The sequence below is a fragment of the Eubalaena glacialis genome, chromosome 6 (genome assembly GCF_028564815.1).
Source record: "Eubalaena glacialis isolate mEubGla1 chromosome 6, mEubGla1.1.hap2.+ XY, whole genome shotgun sequence".
Lineage (NCBI taxonomy): Eukaryota > Metazoa > Chordata > Mammalia > Artiodactyla > Balaenidae > Eubalaena > Eubalaena glacialis.
The window spans coordinates 2,357,990-2,376,594 of record NC_083721.1 but is presented as its reverse complement, the minus strand read 5'-3'; the positions used below and the strand labels follow the sequence as shown (position 1 = coordinate 2,376,594).

General features: G+C 56.9%; 1 protein-coding gene across 1 annotated transcript; it reads left to right on the top strand.

Annotated features, from left to right (window-relative positions):
• Nucleotides 1-2,664: 2,664 nt before the first annotated feature.
• Nucleotides 2,665-18,260, top strand: RRP1 (ribosomal RNA processing 1). The gene is made up of 13 exons (XM_061193850.1): nt 2,665-2,862; nt 4,067-4,149; nt 5,372-5,429; nt 6,845-6,930; nt 8,376-8,437; nt 10,866-10,995; nt 11,084-11,148; nt 11,357-11,499; nt 14,275-14,366; nt 15,032-15,129; nt 15,284-15,303; nt 16,278-16,388; nt 17,740-18,260. The coding sequence occupies exons 1-13, from the start codon at nt 2,730-2,732 to the stop codon at nt 17,964-17,966; spliced, it is 1,308 nt and encodes a 435-aa protein (XP_061049833.1). The 5' UTR covers nt 2,665-2,729; the 3' UTR covers nt 17,967-18,260.
• The last annotated feature ends 345 nt before the right edge of the window (nt 18,261-18,605 follow it).

Here is an 18,605-nt window from a genome sequence, read left to right as displayed (position 1 = left end):
TTTGCATTTAGAATTTTCGATTAAAATTCAATTGACAAGAAGAAAAAAGAATTTTATTTGAGCCAAATTGAGAATTATAACCCAGGAGAAATTCTTTCAGAAAATTCTGAAAGACTGTTCTGCCTGTAAGAAGTCGAAGGCGTGGTCATATACATTTTCGAGACAAAGGATCATACATCAAAATGACGTACTGACATTTTAAATAAAGTTCACCAAGGATACATAGTCCAGGTAGCACGTATAAAGCCAGCAGCAGGTCACCGTGACCCCCTACGAAGTGGGGAAAGTACACTATTCTTCTAAGAAGTTACATTGCCGGCGTCAGAAGAAAGGAAAAAAATTGATCTTTATGGTCGAGCAGGCATTCCCACCTTTGAGGAGGCCCAGTTAATGTATAATGCGGATGCACACTGCCATCAAAGGGGGAGTGAGGAGGCCTTAATGGACAGAGAGAATTTTATGCTTCATTTTCTCGTCCTGCCTTAAAATATAAATTTTACTTCGTCTGAACAAAAACATGTATTTTTTAGTTACACTGTATATGCAACAAATCTTTCATTAGCTGTCAGTGTCTAATAGCTGTATAGGCTGTCAAGTATTGGTATATTTTTAAAGTATATGTTGGTGCATTTCATTGCATTCTTTTGGTGAAATTCCCTGTCAGAAATTCACTGAATGTCTATTAACATTGCTCTTTTCTTTAGGCTTTGTTGTCTTCTTTTTCCTGCTTTAGGAAAAAACACGTAGCGCCCCCCTCTCTGGAGTGCATGGATTTGTTATTTCACTGCCCCGCGCCTCCGCTGAGACATAGCTGGTGAGGCAGGGATCTTGTCCTGTTCAACAGCGCCACTGCTGGTGAAAGAACTTAAATAGCTTTTTCAAAGAGAAAAAGTTGGATGAATAGGGCAATGAACACTTGTATTCCTGCCACTGGAGTCAACCATTGTTAACATTTTGCCGTATTTGCTTGTGTGCCCTGTGTGTGATTGTTTCTCTCTTTATTGACATGACACTTCACCCCCACCAAACACTTTGCAGTTATTTCCTAAAAGTAGAGACATTCTTCTCCATCACTTGTTGGCAAACTATGATCATTGGGCCTAATCTGGCCCATCACCTGTTTTTGTAAATAAAGTTTTATTAGAACACAGCCACACACATTCATTTGCATGTTGCCTGTAGCTGCTTTTGCACTAAAGGAGCAGTTGTTTTGGCTCACAAAGCTGAAAATATGTACTACCTCACCGGTGCAGAAAAGCATTAACCTAAGGCCTGAATGCTATCCTTACAAAGTCCTGCTTATGAGTTTGGCCCTTAGCTGGCACCTGGGAATGTGGATTTGGGGAGGGTCCCCATCACCGTAACTGTGATAAGAGTGCCTCACTGGGCTTGAACCGTTTGTACAAACAACACAGCATGTGCTGAACATCTGTTCTCTCTCTGGGAGTCCGGAGTTTCCGTGCGTGTCTGTGACTAGCTCATAATAAAAACTGGGCACTTTTTTTTTTTTTTTAATTAACATTTTGGCTGTGCCGCTCAGCATTTGGGAGCTTAGACCACCTCCTACAGTGGGATCGCAGAGTCTTAACCACTGGACCACCAGGGAAGTCCCAAAAAACCCTGGGCTCTGGTCTCTAACAAGCTCCTTCTAACATTTAACGTGTTGTCACAGCTCTTTGCTGGGAAGTTAGCTCGCTCTACAAGCCTTTTCCCTGTGCCTTGAATCCTTTTGCCATAATAAATCATAGCCATGGGTCTTCCTAGCGAATCAATGAATCTGGGCGTCTTGGGTCCCCCTGACACATGGCCCTTTACAGAAAACGTCTGCTGAGGCCCATTCTACATAAACACCATTGTTATACCTAAGAAAACAAACAATAATTCTGCAATATAACCTAACCTCTAGTTTCTATGCAAGCTTTCCAGCTGTCCCCCAAATGATTTTTTAGCTTATTTTAAAAAATCAGAGTCCAGTCAAGATTTGTATATTGCATCCCCTCCTTTACACATGCTTCACCCATGCCTTCGTTCATGACACTAACTGTGAAGCGATGCGGACTGTCTCAGATCGGGTTCGCGATTCCCTCCTCGTGCCCCGTGCGCGGCCTTCCTGTGTCCAGAGGCCGGGCGCGGACCTACAGGCTGGACGAGGCCAGTGCAGCCTGCCCCATGGGTGATGCTGCCGCAGGGTGGGGCACCGGCCGGCAGCGGCAGGCCGCTGCGGGCGGGGGCGATACTCGCGCCCCCCCGCCCCCCCCCGCCCCGACCACCTTCCCCCCAGCCATCGTGGCATTTTGTGATGACCTTGGCTGACCCAACATTCACTGGATTCACTGGGGGCTTTCCTCTGCCTGTGCTCGCTGGCGTTCTTTGCTAAAGAAGTGCCTTCCCTCAGCAGCCGGGGGGGAACTACAGCATCCCCCCACTCCCCAAAAGGCGGGCAAACGCTTAATGACCTCCTTTCAATTGCCTGTGTCCAGAGTGACTGTCCGCGAAGACACAGCCAGATGGAGTTGTCATTCCGGGCCCTGCCACTAGAGGGCGGTGGCGTGCGGCCCGGGCGAGGCCGGCGCGGGCACGTGACGTCACGCCGAGTCCGAGAGAGGCCGGCGCGGGCGTGTGATGTCACGCTGCGCCTGGGCGGAGCCGGCGCGGTCGTGTGACGTCACGTCGTGCGGCCAGGCGAAGCGGTGCGGTAGGTGATACCGTGGGGTCTCGGCGCGGTCGCCATGGGTCCGCGGGTGCAGCTCCCGCCAGAAATCCAGCTGGCGCAGCGCCTGGCAGGGAACGAGCAGGTGACCCGAGACCGGGCGGTGAGGAAACTCCGGAAATACATTGTCGCCAGGACTCAGCGGGCCGAAGGTGGGCGCGGGGTTGGCGGCATGTGGGCGGGGGCGCCTCGGCGGCCGGGCCGGGTGGGGGGCGCGGGGCGGCCACCCGGGCTAGGGGACCTTTCAACCTCGTGGAGCCTCCACGTGGTCGGGCCGAGTGGGTGGGGCCTGCGGCGATGCTTCCACCCGTCCCCCGCTTCCCGCTCGCGCTCCCGCCTGAGCGCTTGGCCCTCCGCCCTTTCCCCACCTTGGCTCCCCTGAAGGTGCGCGGCGCTCACCTCCTGCTGCGGTGGCCACGTGTCCCTATGCGGAGGCTCCCCCTCCCCAGCCCATTATTTCCTCTTCCCAGTTAAGACCTGCGTTCCTGTGGGAACCGGCCCCCGCATCAGCCCATATATCCCGCTATCCCTGCTACCCACTGTTTGGGCACCCTGCGTTTTTTCCTCAGAGCGGCATTTATCACTGTTGGTAGTCTTTTTCTTGTGTAATTATTGGGTTGTCGTCTGAGTTTCACGTAGTGTACAGTCCTCAGAGAACATGCTTCCTAATTGATTCTCAAAATGTGGGTCTCAAAACGTGGCCCCATCAGCAGCTTCGGCATCACCTGGACATTTGTTAGAAATGCAAATTCTTGGGTCCCATCCCCGTACTGCTGAATCAGAAACTCTGACAAGTGGGCCAGAAATCCGTTTTAAGAAGCCCTCTGGGTGATGTGATCCTGTTGCTAAGTCTGAGAACCACTGCTCTGGAACAGGGTGCCAGACACGTAGTTAGGACCTCAGTACATACTTGTTGGGTGATTTTGTATGTTCAGTATCTGCCTTCATAACGACCCTGAATGAGGTAACTTGTAGTTTTAAAATTTGAAAAGTGCACAAAGCCCAGGTGTAACGCCGGGTGAATTGTTGCCAACAGACTCACCTGAGTAGGCACCATCCAGACCAGGAAGTGGTGATTCACTCAATTTTGAATCTACAGAAATGGAGTACAGCGCCTGTTACTTGTAGATTCTCGGTAAACGTTTATTGAATGAATGAAATGACAGTTATCTGGGGGAGTCCTTCCAGCCACAGGCCCAGCAGGTTCTGAGTTGGGAGGATGGCTTGAGAGGGAGGTCCAGGTACCTTTACAGTAAGATGACTTTGGTCTAATTCAGGCGTTCACATTTCTCTGGCTGTGTTCTGGCACTAAAAAGTTGCGTTCATCTGTTCTGAGTGTTGCTGTTTTTGGTGCAGGTGGTTTCACTCATGACGAGCTGCTGAAGGTGTGGAAAGGACTGTTCTATTGTGTGTGGATGCAGGACAAGCCACTCCTCCAGGTGAGTGCCTGGGAGGGTACAGAAGGAGCTAGGGCAGCAGTAACAGTGGGGGGACAGGCGAGCACGTTGTCGACCCTCATTTTACTACTGCAGACATGCTGGGCACAGTCTTACAGCTTCGATACTTTTTTTGCTTTTAATGGTCGGAGGGTCCAGGGCCTTGGGTTAAAGTGAGTCTTGCACTGGCTGAGTCCAGCACCGCAGCAACACTGTTGATTGCCAGTGTACGTCATGGCTGAACACCGGGTTGTCTGTTCTGTGTTTGTCAGAGATGGCAATTAAGTGCTGAAATGCTGGAAACCAGGGGACGGAATTCAAGTCTTCTGAGACAAGTATTTTTTCTGCTAGCCTTTTTTAGAAAAACAGACTTTATTCTTTAGAGCAGTTTTGGGCTCACAGCAAAACGAGAGGAGGAGGTTCTGAGTTTTCTCATGTGCCCCTGACCCCCCCCCCCCCAGCACAGCCTCCCCCGTCATCACCCGTACCAGCGTGGGACCTTTGTCCCAGTCCATGGACCTCCGTGACACGTGGTCATCACCCAGAGTCCACAGCTTACCTTAAGGTTCACTCTTGGTGATGTACAGTCCGTGGGTTTGGATAAACGTACAATGACGTGCATCGTCATTATGGTATTTTACAGAGTAGTTTCATTGTCCTAAGATACTAGCCTTTTTAGAAGTGTTTCCCAGTGGGAATTGTTTACTGTTCAAAATCACGTGGGTGGTGAGGGTACTTATTTAAAATGCAGATTCCTGGGCTGTATTCCACGCCTGCTAAACTAGAAGCTCTCGGGGGAGGCTCTGGAGTCGTCTGTTTAGCCAGTGCACCAGGTGATGGCTGGCACAGTGACACAGGCAGGCAGCCGGGAACTCACAGGGGTCTCGTCAGCCCCCTTTCTGGTGGTCAGGTGGCTTTGTGCTCCCAGGCTCCTGCTCTCCCGCCCCTTCCTTCGTCAGCCTCCGCTGCTCGGGGTTCAGCGTCAGTCACGCGGGGAGTCCCTGCCCTTGCTTGTTGTGAGGTCCTGTGGGCCCTGGCCTTCAGGGCAGGCCTCTCGCAGCCAGTGTGAGACTTGCAAGCCCCAAGCTCCCTGGGCTGCGAGGCCCCGTGGAGCCAGATCCCGCGACGAGTGAGGACAGTTGAATGTCTGTCTTACCGCCGTTGCTCGTCGCTGTGGGATCACGTTCGTTCAGGACTGAGGGCGTGCGTTCTGTTTCCTGCGCAGGAGGAGCTTGGCAGGACCATTTCCCAGCTCATCCACGCTTTCCAGACCACAGAGGCACGTGAGTATCCCCGCCAGCCCCTGGACACGAGACCTGCGTTCTGAGAGCGGGAGTGAGGGCCCCGTCCCAGCTGGCGTCTGCTGGTGCTGACGTGGGAGATGCTGCTCTGTTTGTCCTGCACGCGTTCGCTCACTTGCCTGGAGTAGACTCAGTTCAGGAGTCTAGAGGGCTAACCCTTATATTTCAGAATTACAGGGGAAAGTGGTGTAGTGTCAGCAGCTGTCTGACTGAATCTCACCTGATGGTGGTGAGGTTCCTGCAGAGCATCTTTCTAACTCTTGCGTTCTTGTTCTGACCAACTTCAGCCGTTCTCAACCCTGCAGCCTGCCCGTTGTGTCTTTAGAAATCCCGATGTCTAGACCCTGGTCCCATTAGGTCAAGCTCTGGGGGTGGGGCCTGGGCGCTAGCATCTGCGACACCCCCTACCCTGCTCCGAGGGCAGCTAGGGCTGGGCAGCATCGCTGGCATGGACCCCGGGACCGATGCTGGTGGTGCCCCGGCTGTGTGGGTGGGTTTAGTTCAGTTATGCTTAAGCTGGCGAAGTAGTCAAAAGTAGGGAGTGTGCAGTTACAGTAACTACTTTCTCCATTCGGGAGAGTCTCTTAACTGCATTTGAGTAGTCACTGGAGGAGATCCATTCTCTATAATTTTCACCTTCTAAGAACCTTCAGAAGCGTTTCCGTGCTCAGTAGGAGGCCAGGTACAGAGCGTTCACTTGGTGACACTTGAGTGAGGTAGTGAATGCAGGCCTGTCCTGTGGGAGATAAGAGGTGCCCTCCGGGGACTTCCCTAGTGGTCCAGCGGGTAAGGCTCCGCGCTCCCAAGGCAGGGGGCTCGGGTTCCACCCCTGGTCAGATCCCACGTGCTGCAACTAAGAAGTCCGCATGCCGCAGTGAAGAACCTGAGTGCCGCAACTAAGAGCTGGTGCAAGCAAAATAATAAATACATAAATAAATATTAAAAGAAAAGGTGGGGGGCCCTTTGTGTTTGATCAGGTCAGTGGATTCAGTGGGGCGAGTGCTGGGGCAGGGCACGGGTGCCTGGCAGGGTCCTTAGCCCCAGCCGAGGTGGGGCAGTGGCAGTGGCTGAGTGGGGAGAAGCGGCCTGAGCGCTGATCAGATCATCCTCTGCCTGATCTTCAGAGGATGTGGCTTCAGTTTGCGGTTGTAGCTGGGATTTGCTTTTCTTTCCAAGGTTCCTAAAAGCCCCGTTTTTAAGCCAAATCCATAGCGCTGCTCTCAGCTCAGCACAGTCAGGGGCTCAGCACCCCCGAGGCCGGTGCCATGCGAGGCCCTGACAGGGCTTCTTCACGGTCTCCCCCTCCCCTCCCCTCCTGAGGCAGCTGCCGCTTTCCCCCGCCCCCCCCCCCCCCGCCCCCGCCCCCCGACTCTCTTCTGGCCTTTTCTTTCCACCAGAGCACCTGTTCCTTCAGACATTCTGGCAAACCATGAACCGCGAGTGGATGGGCATCGATAGGCTGCGCCTGGACAAGTTCTACATGGTGAGGAAGCTGCCCGCTGCCCGCCGGGGTCCCTGCGGTGCTGGGGCACGGCGTCCAGCATCCCGGCCCCTGAGCCCCCCACTGCCCCAGCAGTGCCAAGGACCAAGGCTGCTGGGTGGCGCGCGCCCTGCGGTCTGTCCCCTGTGAGCCTAGTTGGGCCGTGGGGGGAGCCTCGGCCTCGTGTGGGGTGCGCGTGCCAGGTTTCTGCACAGACTGTCGGTTCAGGGGGGGAGGGCCACAGTTGCCCCTGGGGGAGACTCGGTGGCGAAGCCCTTGCTTCTTTGCTGCCGTGAAAGCAAAGCTTAGAGCTCGGGCCCTGGACAGAGACCCCTGGGCAGGGACAGTTTATATAATAGCGTGCAGAATCTTCCTTGTCTTTGTCCTTTCCTGCGCTGCATTCTGGTGAATTTAGGTTGTTGATCTGCGCTCAGAAATGCAGGAGAAACTGGACTGTGTGTTGCTGCTGCCCCTGTTGAGCTGCAGCTTTGTTATTGCGCGGGTGTCCCCTGGGACTGGGGACAGTCCCCAGATGAGTGCTGCTGTCCGAGAGCAGGTGGCCCGATGCGGACACTGGACAGGGCAGCGGCCAGGCCTCGCTGAGCACAGGTCCCTGTGATCTGCCCCTCAGGCCGGTCACCCGCTCCGTCTCGGTCCAGGGTTACGCGGTCACCACGTGTGTGATGTCAGGTGTTAAAGTGAGGACAGCTGGTGGGCGAGCGCGGGGCTCAGGAGAGAAGCAGGACAGGCGCTGATGCGTGTGGGCGGGCGGGGGGTCGGGCGCCGGGCTTTGCACGGTTACAGAATGCCCGCTCATAAGACACGGGGCTGTGTCCCAGGATGCGGTGCTGGGCCTTAGGTCGGGGGTTCTGCTGCTGTCCGCGGCCTGTTTCCCACGACCCCCCTGTGGCCACGTCTGGCAGCGCAGCCCTGCTCTAGAGGCTGGTCCTCCAGGCAGCACCGCAGGTGTCCTCTGTCACCTTTCACCACTACGGGTCCCCCCTGCAGGCTTGTTGGGTTCATGCCTGGAACCCAACATGGGTAGGGAAACCGGGCAGTCAGCCACTGTGCTGGGGATTGTGGGCAGAGAAGGAAACTGGTTTCTCCCTTGGCTGGGGAGGAGCTCAGGGGGCGCTCAGAGGAAACGGTCTCCGGCGCAGACCTGGTGTTGCCGAGGCTCCGCTCTCCTGGGGGAGCTCCACGTCGTCCCGTTTTCACTCTGGAAACAAGCCCGTCCCTCGTCGCCGTCGATTGTGGTGTGCGGTCACTCCCCGTGTCCCTGCTGTGAGCCCGACGTCCTGCTGCTCTTGGGGGGCTGGGCGCCTCCCGCAGGCCCCGGTCCCCAGCAGCTCTCCAGGGCCTGCCGTGTGCAGTGGGATGCCCAGACGACCCGGGGCACAGGGGAGGTCTGGGTGGTGCCACTCACGGGGCCCCCTCCTGTGCCACAGCTCATGCGGATGGTCCTGCACGAGTCACTGAAGGCCCTGAAGACGCGCGGATGGGATGAGAGGTTAGTGTCCCAGAGCGGCCTGCGGCAGCCTGTGCCACTCGGGCCGGTCTGGGTCTCTCCTCTACTCGTTTGTCAGCTTTATGTTGAAGGGTGACTTAGTGCTGGAAACAAAGGCATTTTTTAAATTAAGTTTGTGCACGTGTTCGTGGGAATGTTTGTTTCAGCCTTGACGGTGGGCTCTTATGGATCAGAACTAAGTCCTCACCAAAGGAGGCGCAGCTCAGCAGCTGTTCTTGTAAAACGCGGCGCCTTCAGCTCTGTCGTCGGCGGTCATTGCTCTCAGCTCTGTCGTCCGCGGTCATTGCTCTCAGCTCTGCAAATACTTGAGCCGTCCAGACTTCTCATTTTTGACAGTGGTGCTTGTGTGTGTCCCTCCAAACTGGAAGGGCCTGTGTTTTCTGGCTGACCTCAGGCCTCCCCTGGCACCTGGCAGCCGGGCGGGATCCTCAGGTGGGGCTGGGCTGGGCTCTGCTGCGTCTTAGCTCCTCCCACAACCCCTCCTGGAGACCAGGCAGGGGCGGGGCTCCTGCAGCCTGGACCTGCCCCTTCCCCTGAAGCTCTGCATCCAGGTTACAGCAGCAGGTTTCCAAACCTCCCGGGGGCAGTCTGAGATCACAACAGAAAGTGGGTTTCTGAGCATTCACGTTTTAAAGTTTTTGGAATTAATTAAAATTTTAAAAAAAACCTTTTTTCTGCTTATGAGAGTGATGGGTGTTCAATGTAAGGAACTCAGGAAACTTTTTACAAACATTGAAAAGCAATTTTAACTGCAGCAGACAATTGCTTTTTTTTTTTTTTTTTTAAATATATACATATATTTTTTATGGCTGCGCTGCGCGGCTTGTGGAATCTCAGTTCCTCGACCAGGGATTGAACCCGGGCCACGGCAGTGAAAGCGCGGAATCCTAACCACTAGGCTACCAGGGGACTCCCCGACAGTTATTGATACTTTTAAAGTGTTGCCTAATTGCATGGTCCAAAAGTGGTGTAGCAGGCTGCTTATTCATTTTACTGAGAATGTGTCAGAAACATCTCACATCAGTGTCCTGATGCTGCATGATTTGGGGAGGGCGGGCACTAGGGGAGAGGGCTTAGAAACAGTATATTTTGAATTGGTTTGTGATTAAAAAATGATGGTAAAAGAGTTTATTTTTAAGCCCAAGGATAATAAATCTAGGACCCAGATGTCAAAATAGCTGCCAGACTAGAGAATGCAGCTTACGGCCATGTTATTCTAGGACTTTCTCATTTTCTGAATAGCGGAGTTAACAAACTCTTAGTCCCTGGCCTAACAGCCCCCCTGCCCCCACAGAAGGTCAGCAGGATTTGGACTGCAGTTACTGGAATTGTTGTTATAGGTTGAGAATGACTGTGGGTGACTACATTTTGGGCAACGGTGCCTCTTGTAGTGATTTTCATCCTTAAAGTTCTATGAAGACCTGAGGCTGGGAGTCTCACTCATTTCCGGATTTAGGATTGTGTTATCCAGGGGGTGGCTAGTGACTGAAGCAGGGTTCAGTGTTAAAGGGACGATTTTATTTCTGTTAATTTTGGGGGTGTGGTTGTTACCATGAAAGTAGTCCCATCCGCATTGTCACTAGGAACTCAGTGCGGAGATCCTTCTGAAGAAACTGGTGACCTCCCGTTGCCCTGGGATAACCAGCCCTGCTCGTTGTATCTGCTCTTCTGGCCCTTTTCCGTTCTTACGAGTAGCAGGCTGTAAGTGTAACATTTTTGTCCGTGTGAATGTGAGTGTTGTCAGCAGCCTGGCAGAGGAGGTCCCTGGCCCCTGGCCTGCCTCCCTTCCGCTGAGTCATGGAAGGCACCCCGGTGTTGCCAGCATCAGCACTGTCCAGGGAGCTTTTTGAAGGATACATGCTTTACAGTTCAGGTGGAGGTATCTGTATATTAACAAGCACCCAGGAGTTTCAGGTGCGTCTGGGCCACTAAAGACCGGTCTCTGGAGCTCTCCGATCTGGGATCCCCAGGCCTCTGAGACCGTTGAGACCCACGTGCCTGGGTGAGGTCTGATGTGATGTGTGACCATCCACAGGCCCGGTCCAGCAGGACCAGGGAGGCAAACTCGTCCCCTTCTCTGGCCTCTGTCTCCCTTTGCGTTTGCTCTGTCCTGGTGAGCCTTCCCGCACAGTTCCCAGCGGGGACAGGAGGGACACCAGACACGGTGGGCTCTTGCTTTATAGCCAAGGTTCAGTCCTGCCCTGTGTCATGGTCCTGGCTGTTGCCCGTGGATCCATGATCGCAGGAATCCTTTGTGCCGCCACAGACCCAGGTCATTGGGTCTTCCTGTGTTGGTGGACGGGGCGCCTGCCTGTGACTGTGTCCCGTCAGAGCCCCCCGCTCAGGCAGAGTGAACCCATCGCCTTGTTGCCCCTCGTGCTGCTGCTGGACTTGCCTCTTCTTTCCCCAGACAGACCGAGCAGCTGCTGGAGCTGCTGATGACAGAGATCCTGCACCCCGACAGCCAGGCCCCGAACGGAGTGAAGAGCCACTTCATCGAGATCTTCCTGGAGGAGCTGACCAAAGTGGGCGCCCACGAGGTAGGTGGTAGGCGGCAGGGTGAGGGCAGCGGCCGGGCCGCTCGGGTGCCTGAGGCCCAGGAACTGAGCCCCTGCTCTGTCCCCGCAGCTGACGGCGGACCAGAACCTCAGGCTCATTGGGCCCTTCTGCACGGTCGCCGCCCAGACTCAGGAGTGAGTGCGGTTCCCTCCTGCTCGCCTCTTCTGTTCCGCTGAGTCCCCGAGGGGACTGCCCTTAGGAAATGCTGTGTGCTCACGACGGGCCAGCAGGGGGGCCGGCGGGGCTGAGGGACTGGGGTCAGGAGAGACGGGCACGGGGAGGCGGTGTTTCTTCCCTGGAGGGTCCAGCCTGACGGGTGGCTCTGGTGCGGCTGCCCCTTAGCTCCCTGGTTTTGCACAACATCACTCGAGGCATCTTTGAGGCGATTGTGGAACAGGCCCCGCTGGCCATCGAGGAGCTCATGAATGAACTGGAGGAGGAGGAGGAGCGGGACGGGGACACGCCGTCCAGGGAGCCCCCTGAGGGTGAGGACCGCACTGACCGGGGTGACGGGCCTGTCCTGGCCTGAGCCCGCGGTGGCTCTGCGGGACCCCTGCCTTCATCTCCTGTCCCGTCCCCTCGATTCTGCCCTCCCCACCGAAGTCTGTTCTCGGCTCTGCAGCCAGGGTGACCTTGGAAACAAGCACACATGTTGTTCACTCTCCTCACCCTTGCCCCGTGGCCGTCCGTGTCCTCAGGACTTCCTGGGCTCTGCTCCTGCCCCGGGGCGTCTGCCCTGTTCTCCCCTCCCTGGCAGGGTCTCTGCCCTCTGTCCCTCCAGGCCCTACCCTGACCACCCTGTTTAAAGTGCAGCCTCCCAACCCCGACCCTGCCTCGCTCACTGGGCGTTTCCATGGTGATTCTCACTTTCTGGCGTAAGTCACTTGAAGTTACATAAATCACTTGTTCATCTTTCTGGCCCGGCTTCCGCCACCGGATGTCAGCTCCGCCAGCACGGGGACTGTTGACCATGTTGCGTACCTGGTGTTCGGAGCAGCACCTGGCAGGGACGAGGCGCCCGCTCGATCGCGCTGGATGAGTGAGTGAGTGGGTGAATGAACGAGTCAAAGGTAGCACTTGTGAACGTCCCCCTGAAGCCTCTGGGGGCAGGGCCTGTGGGCTCCGCATCAGTGGTGTCCAGTCTGGCCTGTGCACCTTGATGCTAACGTGGGTCTTCGTGGGACGCCAGCTGGTCTCGTGACTGTCCTCCGGGTGACCTGTGCACTGTGTCCTGTGGCTTTAGGGGTGTGTGTTGTCCACCAGCTTCAGGACTTTTCTCCTCTTGCCTTTTGTGGTAAAATACACGTAACGTAAGGTTTACCATCTTGACCATGCATAAGTGCGCTTGTGCAGCCGTCACCGCTGTCCATCCACAGAACTTTTCATCTTCCCAAAGTGAAGCTGTCCCCGTTAAACACTCCCCGTTCCTCCCTCTGCCCAGCTCAGCTCCTGGCACCCACCGTTCTGCCTCCTGTCTCTGTGAATCTAACTGTTGACGACTCTGTGGTTCATGTCAGTAGGATCAGACAGTATTTGTCTTTGTGTCTGTCTCACTTCACTCAGCATAACATCTTCAGGGTTCATCCATGCCATATCATGTGTCAGAACGTTCCTCCTTTTTGAGGCCTAATAATATTCCATTGTACGTATTTCACATTTTGTTCTCCATTCATTGGTAGATGGAGTCTTGGGTTGCTTCCATGTTTTAGCTGTCGTGGTTAACGCTGCTGTGAACATGGGTGTACAGATACCTGTTTTGAGACCCTGCTTTCAATTCTTTCTGGTCTATACCCAGAAGTGGAATTGCTGGATCATGTGGTACTTCTGTGTTTAACTTTTTAGGAACTGCCATACTGTTTTCCATAGCGGCTGCATTGTTTTACATTCCCACCAACAGTGCACAAGGGTTCCAGTTTCTCCACATCCTCACCAGTATTTGTTGTTGTCTTTTTTTGGTAGTGGCCATCCTCGTGGGTGCTAAGTAGTATCATTGTGGTTTTGATTTGCATTTCCCTGATGATTATTGGTGTCAAGCACCTTTTCATGTGTTTATTAGCCGTCCGTATATCTTTGGAGAAATGTCTGTTCAAGTCCTTTGCCCATTTTTGAATCAGATTTCTTTGTTGTTGAGTTTTAGGAGTTCTTTCTATGTTCTGGATAATAACCCCTTCCCAGATACCTGATTTGCCGGTATCTTCTACCGCTCTGTGGGTGGCCTTTTTACTCTGTTGCTAGTCCCTTTTGATGCACAAAATTTAAAGGTCTTATCAAGTCTGGTTTGTCTAATTTTTCTTGTTACCTGTGCCTTCAGCGTCATATCCAAGAAATCGTGGCCAAATCCAATCTCCTGAAGTTTTTGCCCTACATTTTCCTCTGAGTTTTATTGTTTGTTTAGGTCTTTGATCCATTTTGAGTTAATTTTAGTATACGGTGGTAGGTAAGGGTCCAACTTCATTCCTCTGCATGTGAATGTCCAGTGTTCCCCCCACCGTTTGTTGAAGGGACAGTCCTTTCCCCACTGACCGGTCCTGTGCCCTCATGGAAGGTAGTTTGATGGTAGAAGCGAGGGCTGACTTCTGTGGCCTCTGACTCCCGTGCCCTTGCTGGCGTGCCCCTGGGCTTTCTCGTCGGTCAGCACCCCGGCCACACTGTCCGGCTGTCTTGGACGTCCTTCCTGGCCCTCCCTTCCCCTCCTCCTCTTTCTCAGTAGCCCGAGTCGCCGGCACAGGCTGACCCAGGGGCCCATGGCGGCCTAGGGCCTGCCTGCAGCCCTGCTGTCGTCATTCTGCGCCACACATGCCTGTCCCTCTCGGCCACCTGTTGACCGAACCTGTCTTCTGTAGGTAGTGATGTCAGGGCCCCAGATGTCTGGCCAGCGAAAGCTTCCTCACCGGAAGCTTCATCTCCCATCGCCCCTCAATCCAGGCTGCGCCGTGGCTGGACCAGCTACCCTTCTTCCTCATCCTGGGACTTCTGGCCCTGCGGTTTCTGCCTAAGATGCCCACTCATGATCCCCTCCTGGTTTCACTTTTAGGACTGGTCGGGCCCCACCTTCTCTGGGATGGCTCCCGTGTTTCCAGGCCAGTGTGGGCACTGCTGCCCTCGGGGTGAGGCCGTCAGTGCCCCTGCTATCCTGTGCTATGGGCTCCCCTGCCCAGGTGTGGGCCCTGGCAGGCAGGGCTTCTGGTTCCCAGGTGCTGGGGCCCCGTGACACCTGCGGCATCAGGCGTGTCTGAGTCCCTGGGGCCCTTTCGTTCTAGGCTCCGTCAGTGGGGCTGAGCCTGACCCGGGCAAGGAGCAGGCGGGAGACGACGAGGAGGAGGAGGAGGACAGCGCCGGCACCATCCTCCAGGTGGGTGGCCGGGCTCCACGTGGGCTGAGCTCTCGGCCTCTGGAAGGCAGAGCGGGGTGGCATCCGTCCAACCGGGACTCGGAGGAGCGCAGGTGCCCCGGAGCCTCGTCTGCAGAAAGAAGCGCAGATTTGTTGAGAGTGGAGTTGGGGGCTGGGCGCCGGAAGGCTGGGCTCCGGCTTCACTGCTCGACAGCTGCCCCAGGTCTGCCTGCGGCTCCCCTCGAGGGCGCTGGGGCCACCAGGGTGGCGTGTGCTGAGTGGGGGGTTTTTGGGTCCCCACTCGGGGTCAGAGCTCAGCGGACAGGATCTGTGACTTCAGGCGAGTTGGACACGTAGGGTCCTTCCTGATACATTTCAGAAGTTGATTACTTGATGAATTAATAAGATTTTAGGTAGCTTGGGTTAAATTTATCAGATTAATTTTACTCGTTTCTCCCGGAGGGTTTACAGTCGTGCAGAGGCTCGCCTTGCGGCCCCTCACGATCCACTGGGCGGCGCTGCCCTGGAGCCTCTGCTGCCGCGTGTGCTGGGGACAGCGTTTGCGGGGGACCTTGGGGCACAGCCTCGGCGTGTGGTCCTCGCGCTCGTTCTCTCTGTTGGTTCCCGTCCTGGGAGCACCTGGCGGGGGCTGACTTTGGCCTCCACGGTGTCTGTCTGTGAAACAGTTCGACTACGAGGCCGTTGCCAACAGACTGTTCGAGACGGCCAGTCGCCAGGACACCCCTCCGCAGAACCGGAAGCGCCTCTACAAAGTGATCCGGAAGTGAGTAGCCCGGGCCCTCCGCTGTGTCCGCGCCCCTCCGCTCTCTGGTGGCCTCAGCCAGGTGGGAGGGCAGCCGTCTTCAGAGCTCTGCTTCCCGGGGGCGGCTCCCCCCTCTCCAGAGGCCGTGGCGGGTGACCGTCTCTTGTTCTTTCAGGTTGCAGGCCCTCTCGGAAGGTGAGCATTGGGCCGCCAGGCCTAGACGGCATCTCGTCCTCTTGGCAGTGGATCGGGTGGCGTGTTCTCCCACAGCGCGGATGGGTGCAGAGAGGCCGGAGGTGGTGTTTCTCTGGGGGAGGCAGGCTGCGGGCCTCTGTGGCCCTTGTCCTAGTGAAGCCTGGGGGATCTCAGGGCTGAGTGTGCGGGAGGGGCTGACCTGGCGCCCAAGAACCTGCATTTCCAGTAAGTGCCCAGGCCTGCCGCCCTGCTGCTCGGCGCTGCAGCACCCAACTCCACTTCTCGGCGTTTGGCTGGCGGAGCCGGCGTGACTTGTTCTGAAAGACAGTTTCCTAGAAGGTTTAAGGTAGAAGATGTAAGCGTTTTTCCCCCAACATTTCATTATGAAAAATTTTAGACACGTGGTGAAGTCGAAAAGGATTTTACAGTGAATACCTGCATGTCCGCCACCTTGGTTCCGCCATCAGTTTAGTGTTCTTGTTTTACCGTGTTTCTGCCTCCCCCCGCCCACCCCTCAGTCAGGTTGTACCCCCAAATACTTCACGCTGGGGTAGTGTTTTTTAGGTGAAATGTACGTTCAGTGGAACGCATGAATACTGGGTGCCTCTGGTGGGCTTAGACTGACGCACACACCTGTGTGACTCAAACCCACCGGGACTCAGAAAGGTCACCTGCCCCTTCCCAACATAAGCGTCTGCAGGATGGAGTGAGGCGCGTCCCGGCGCTCCAGGGTGGAGTGAGGCGCGTCCCGGCGCTCCAGGGCGCTCCAGGGTGGAGTGAGGCGCGTCCCGGCGCTCCAGGCACGGGCTCCTCCGGGTGCTGTCTGTTGGTGCCCAGTGAGCTGCCCGCAGCTGTGGCGGAGTCCGGCTGGGGCCTCCTTGCCCGGAGCTTGTGGCCGTGGTGCTGGTGGCCGTGGACGCACAGACCGTAGCCTCCCAGCCCACAGCCTCCTGATGGCCCGCCTTGGTCTTTAGGCCTCTTCCCCGAGGACGACATCCCAGAAAAAGCCTACAGGAATCCGCGGGGTGGGAGACGGGTGAGGATGAAGAAGCGCTTGTCCGAATCCCAGCTGCAGAACAAGATAGGTAGGCCTGGCGGGTGGGCTGCTGGCCTGGGGCTTCGTTACCTGCGTTCTTTCCTCCCTGCTCGTGTCACCTGTGACTGAGGCCTGTCTCCAGGCGTGATTCCCCCTCCCCAGCCTGCTGCCCCCCAGCGCCCAGCGCCCGTGTGTCCTGGAGATGTGGTGCCCTGGCCCTGACGCCCCGCTGCACGGGGGCTGTTTCTGCTGTCTGGCCCGTGGGCCACTCTCTGTGTTCCCCACTCTCCTTGCCTGTGGCTCCGGTCTGGTGCCTCTTCCTGACCCTTTTCCATCTTTGATCTGACCTGGTCCGTGCCTCCTCTTCCATCTCCCGTGGCGTCCTCTAGGGAGCCCCTAACCTCGCTGCGCTCTCCTCCTTGATTTTAGAGGCTTCCCCCGCTCCCGTCTTCCCTCCCCTCCCCCCTTCTTTCCCCTCCCCCTTCCTTCCCCTCCCCCTTCCTGCCCCTCCCCCTTCCTGCCCCTCCCCCCTTCCCGCCTCTCCCCCTTCTCTCCCCTCCCTCCCCCAGCTTGTCCACAGGCCTGTGGTTAGAACGTGACTGACCTTACTAAGGGCTGTCGTGCGCTCCTGTCACACCCCAAGCCCTGTACCCACTGTAGACCCCTGGGGCTGCCCCCTGCAGTGGGATGGGCTGTGCCCACAGCACCGAGCGGGGCAGGAGCCAGAGGCACCCCTGGCTGGAAGGGGACACAGAAGAGGGAGAGATGGTGGCTCCACCCCCCACCGAGACCCCTCCTGTGTCATCCGTGTGTGGTCAACTGGCCCCAAGTCCTGGGGATGCGCCCTTTGAAGGGTCTCTCCATTCGCCCCTGCTCCGGCCCGGGCCAGCCCTGTCCAGCTCGTTTCACGCCAGGGCCGCTTAGCAGGCGTGGACTGGCTCACATACTCACGCCAGGCTGGGCCGTGGACGCTGACTGTTGGCTGTCACGTTGACTGAGAGGCCCGGCCCTGCTTTCCCAGCGGCCCCTTCCGACCAGCGTACCCTCTGGCCCTGTGTGCACTGAGCCTGGGCCCACCCACCCGCCCCAGATGTCCTGCCTTTGCCCAGTTCCCTTTCTTCTTGTTCTGCCTCATGCCGGTCGTCCTAAAGGCCCACCTCCCGGTCAGCCTCCCTGGCGTCGGGAGCCTGAGTAGGTTTCGCCTGCCTGACGGCCGTGGAACTCACAGCCTCACTGGCACAGGCCTATGTGGGGCCGACGCGGGTCCACTCCCGAGGCCGTCGGTGCCTCTGCTGAGCACTGTGTGTCCTCCGCCGCCCTGGGGCTGCCACCTCAGTCAGCATCACAGCAGTTGGAGCCGGCCTTCTCGACGCCTCGTTTACTAGGCCTTGCCATTTCAGGGAGAGCTGCAGAGGAGGCCTCGTGTCCAGACCCAAGCCCGGCATCCGGGAGGCGACGCCGGAGCGCAGGGGCTGACCCCGCCGTGCCCCGGGAGCAGCCCGGGGGCCGTGGCAGGAGAGGGGCCCCCAGGAGGCGGCGGCGGCCTTGGGCGGGGGCCAGAGCGAAGGCGGCCGATGGCCAGGCGCCAAAGGCGAAAAGGAAGCGGACCCTGGAGGGCCAGAAGTGACGTCCGCCAGGCGCTCCGGGGAGGATGAGGGGACAGGACAGTCAGGCTGGGTTCCCGAGACTCTGGACACCGACTGCTCCCCGACTTACTGTGTCGGGAAGTGGCAGAGGTCAGGACTAAAGGGGGTTGGGCCCTCACTTAGCGCCTGCGTCCCAGAAAGTGCTGCGGCTGTGCTGACCTCGGTCAGGCCGGCGGACCCCCGGGACTGGAGCCTCCCTGCAGGCACCCTCCCTGGGCAGGGGACCGGCTGCCCGCCGGGCGTCTGTAAATAAAGTGCCACGCGGTGCCTACCAACCAGTCCTGCCCTGGTGCGTTTATGCGGGTTCTCTGGGGGTGTTTGTGTCTTGCACCCGAAGTCTGTTGATGCGGTCCTCAGACACGCTCGGCGAGATGAGGCCGAGGGTTAACAGTGTCGTCTGGACGTGCACTTTATCGGCTCGGGTTGGGAGCTGACAGTGAACCGGTGCTTTGGGCCAACCCTGTTGCCTGGGCAGGAGGGTCGGCTCCCTGCCCGCCCCTTGTCCGTGACTGAGGCAGAGCTGGATCTGAGGTCCCGGTGGGCGTCTGCATACCTCCCCTCGGCTCCTTTGGATTCCGTTTCAGCCCTTGGCCCGAGCCCCAGTTAGATGGAAAAGAGAA

Excerpts from the sequence above, each read along its gene's own strand:
- RRP1 (XM_061193850.1), top strand. The coding sequence starts at position 2,730 with ATGGGTCCGCGGGTGCAGCTCCCGCCAGAAATCCAGCTGGCGCAGCGC. Across the intron at positions 14,367-15,031 it reads GCGCCGGCACCATCCTCCAG|TTCGACTACGAGGCCGTTGC; the intron begins GTGGGTGGCCGG and ends TCTGTGAAACAG. Across the intron at positions 15,304-16,277 it reads GTTGCAGGCCCTCTCGGAAG|GCCTCTTCCCCGAGGACGAC; the intron begins GTGAGCATTGGG and ends CTTGGTCTTTAG.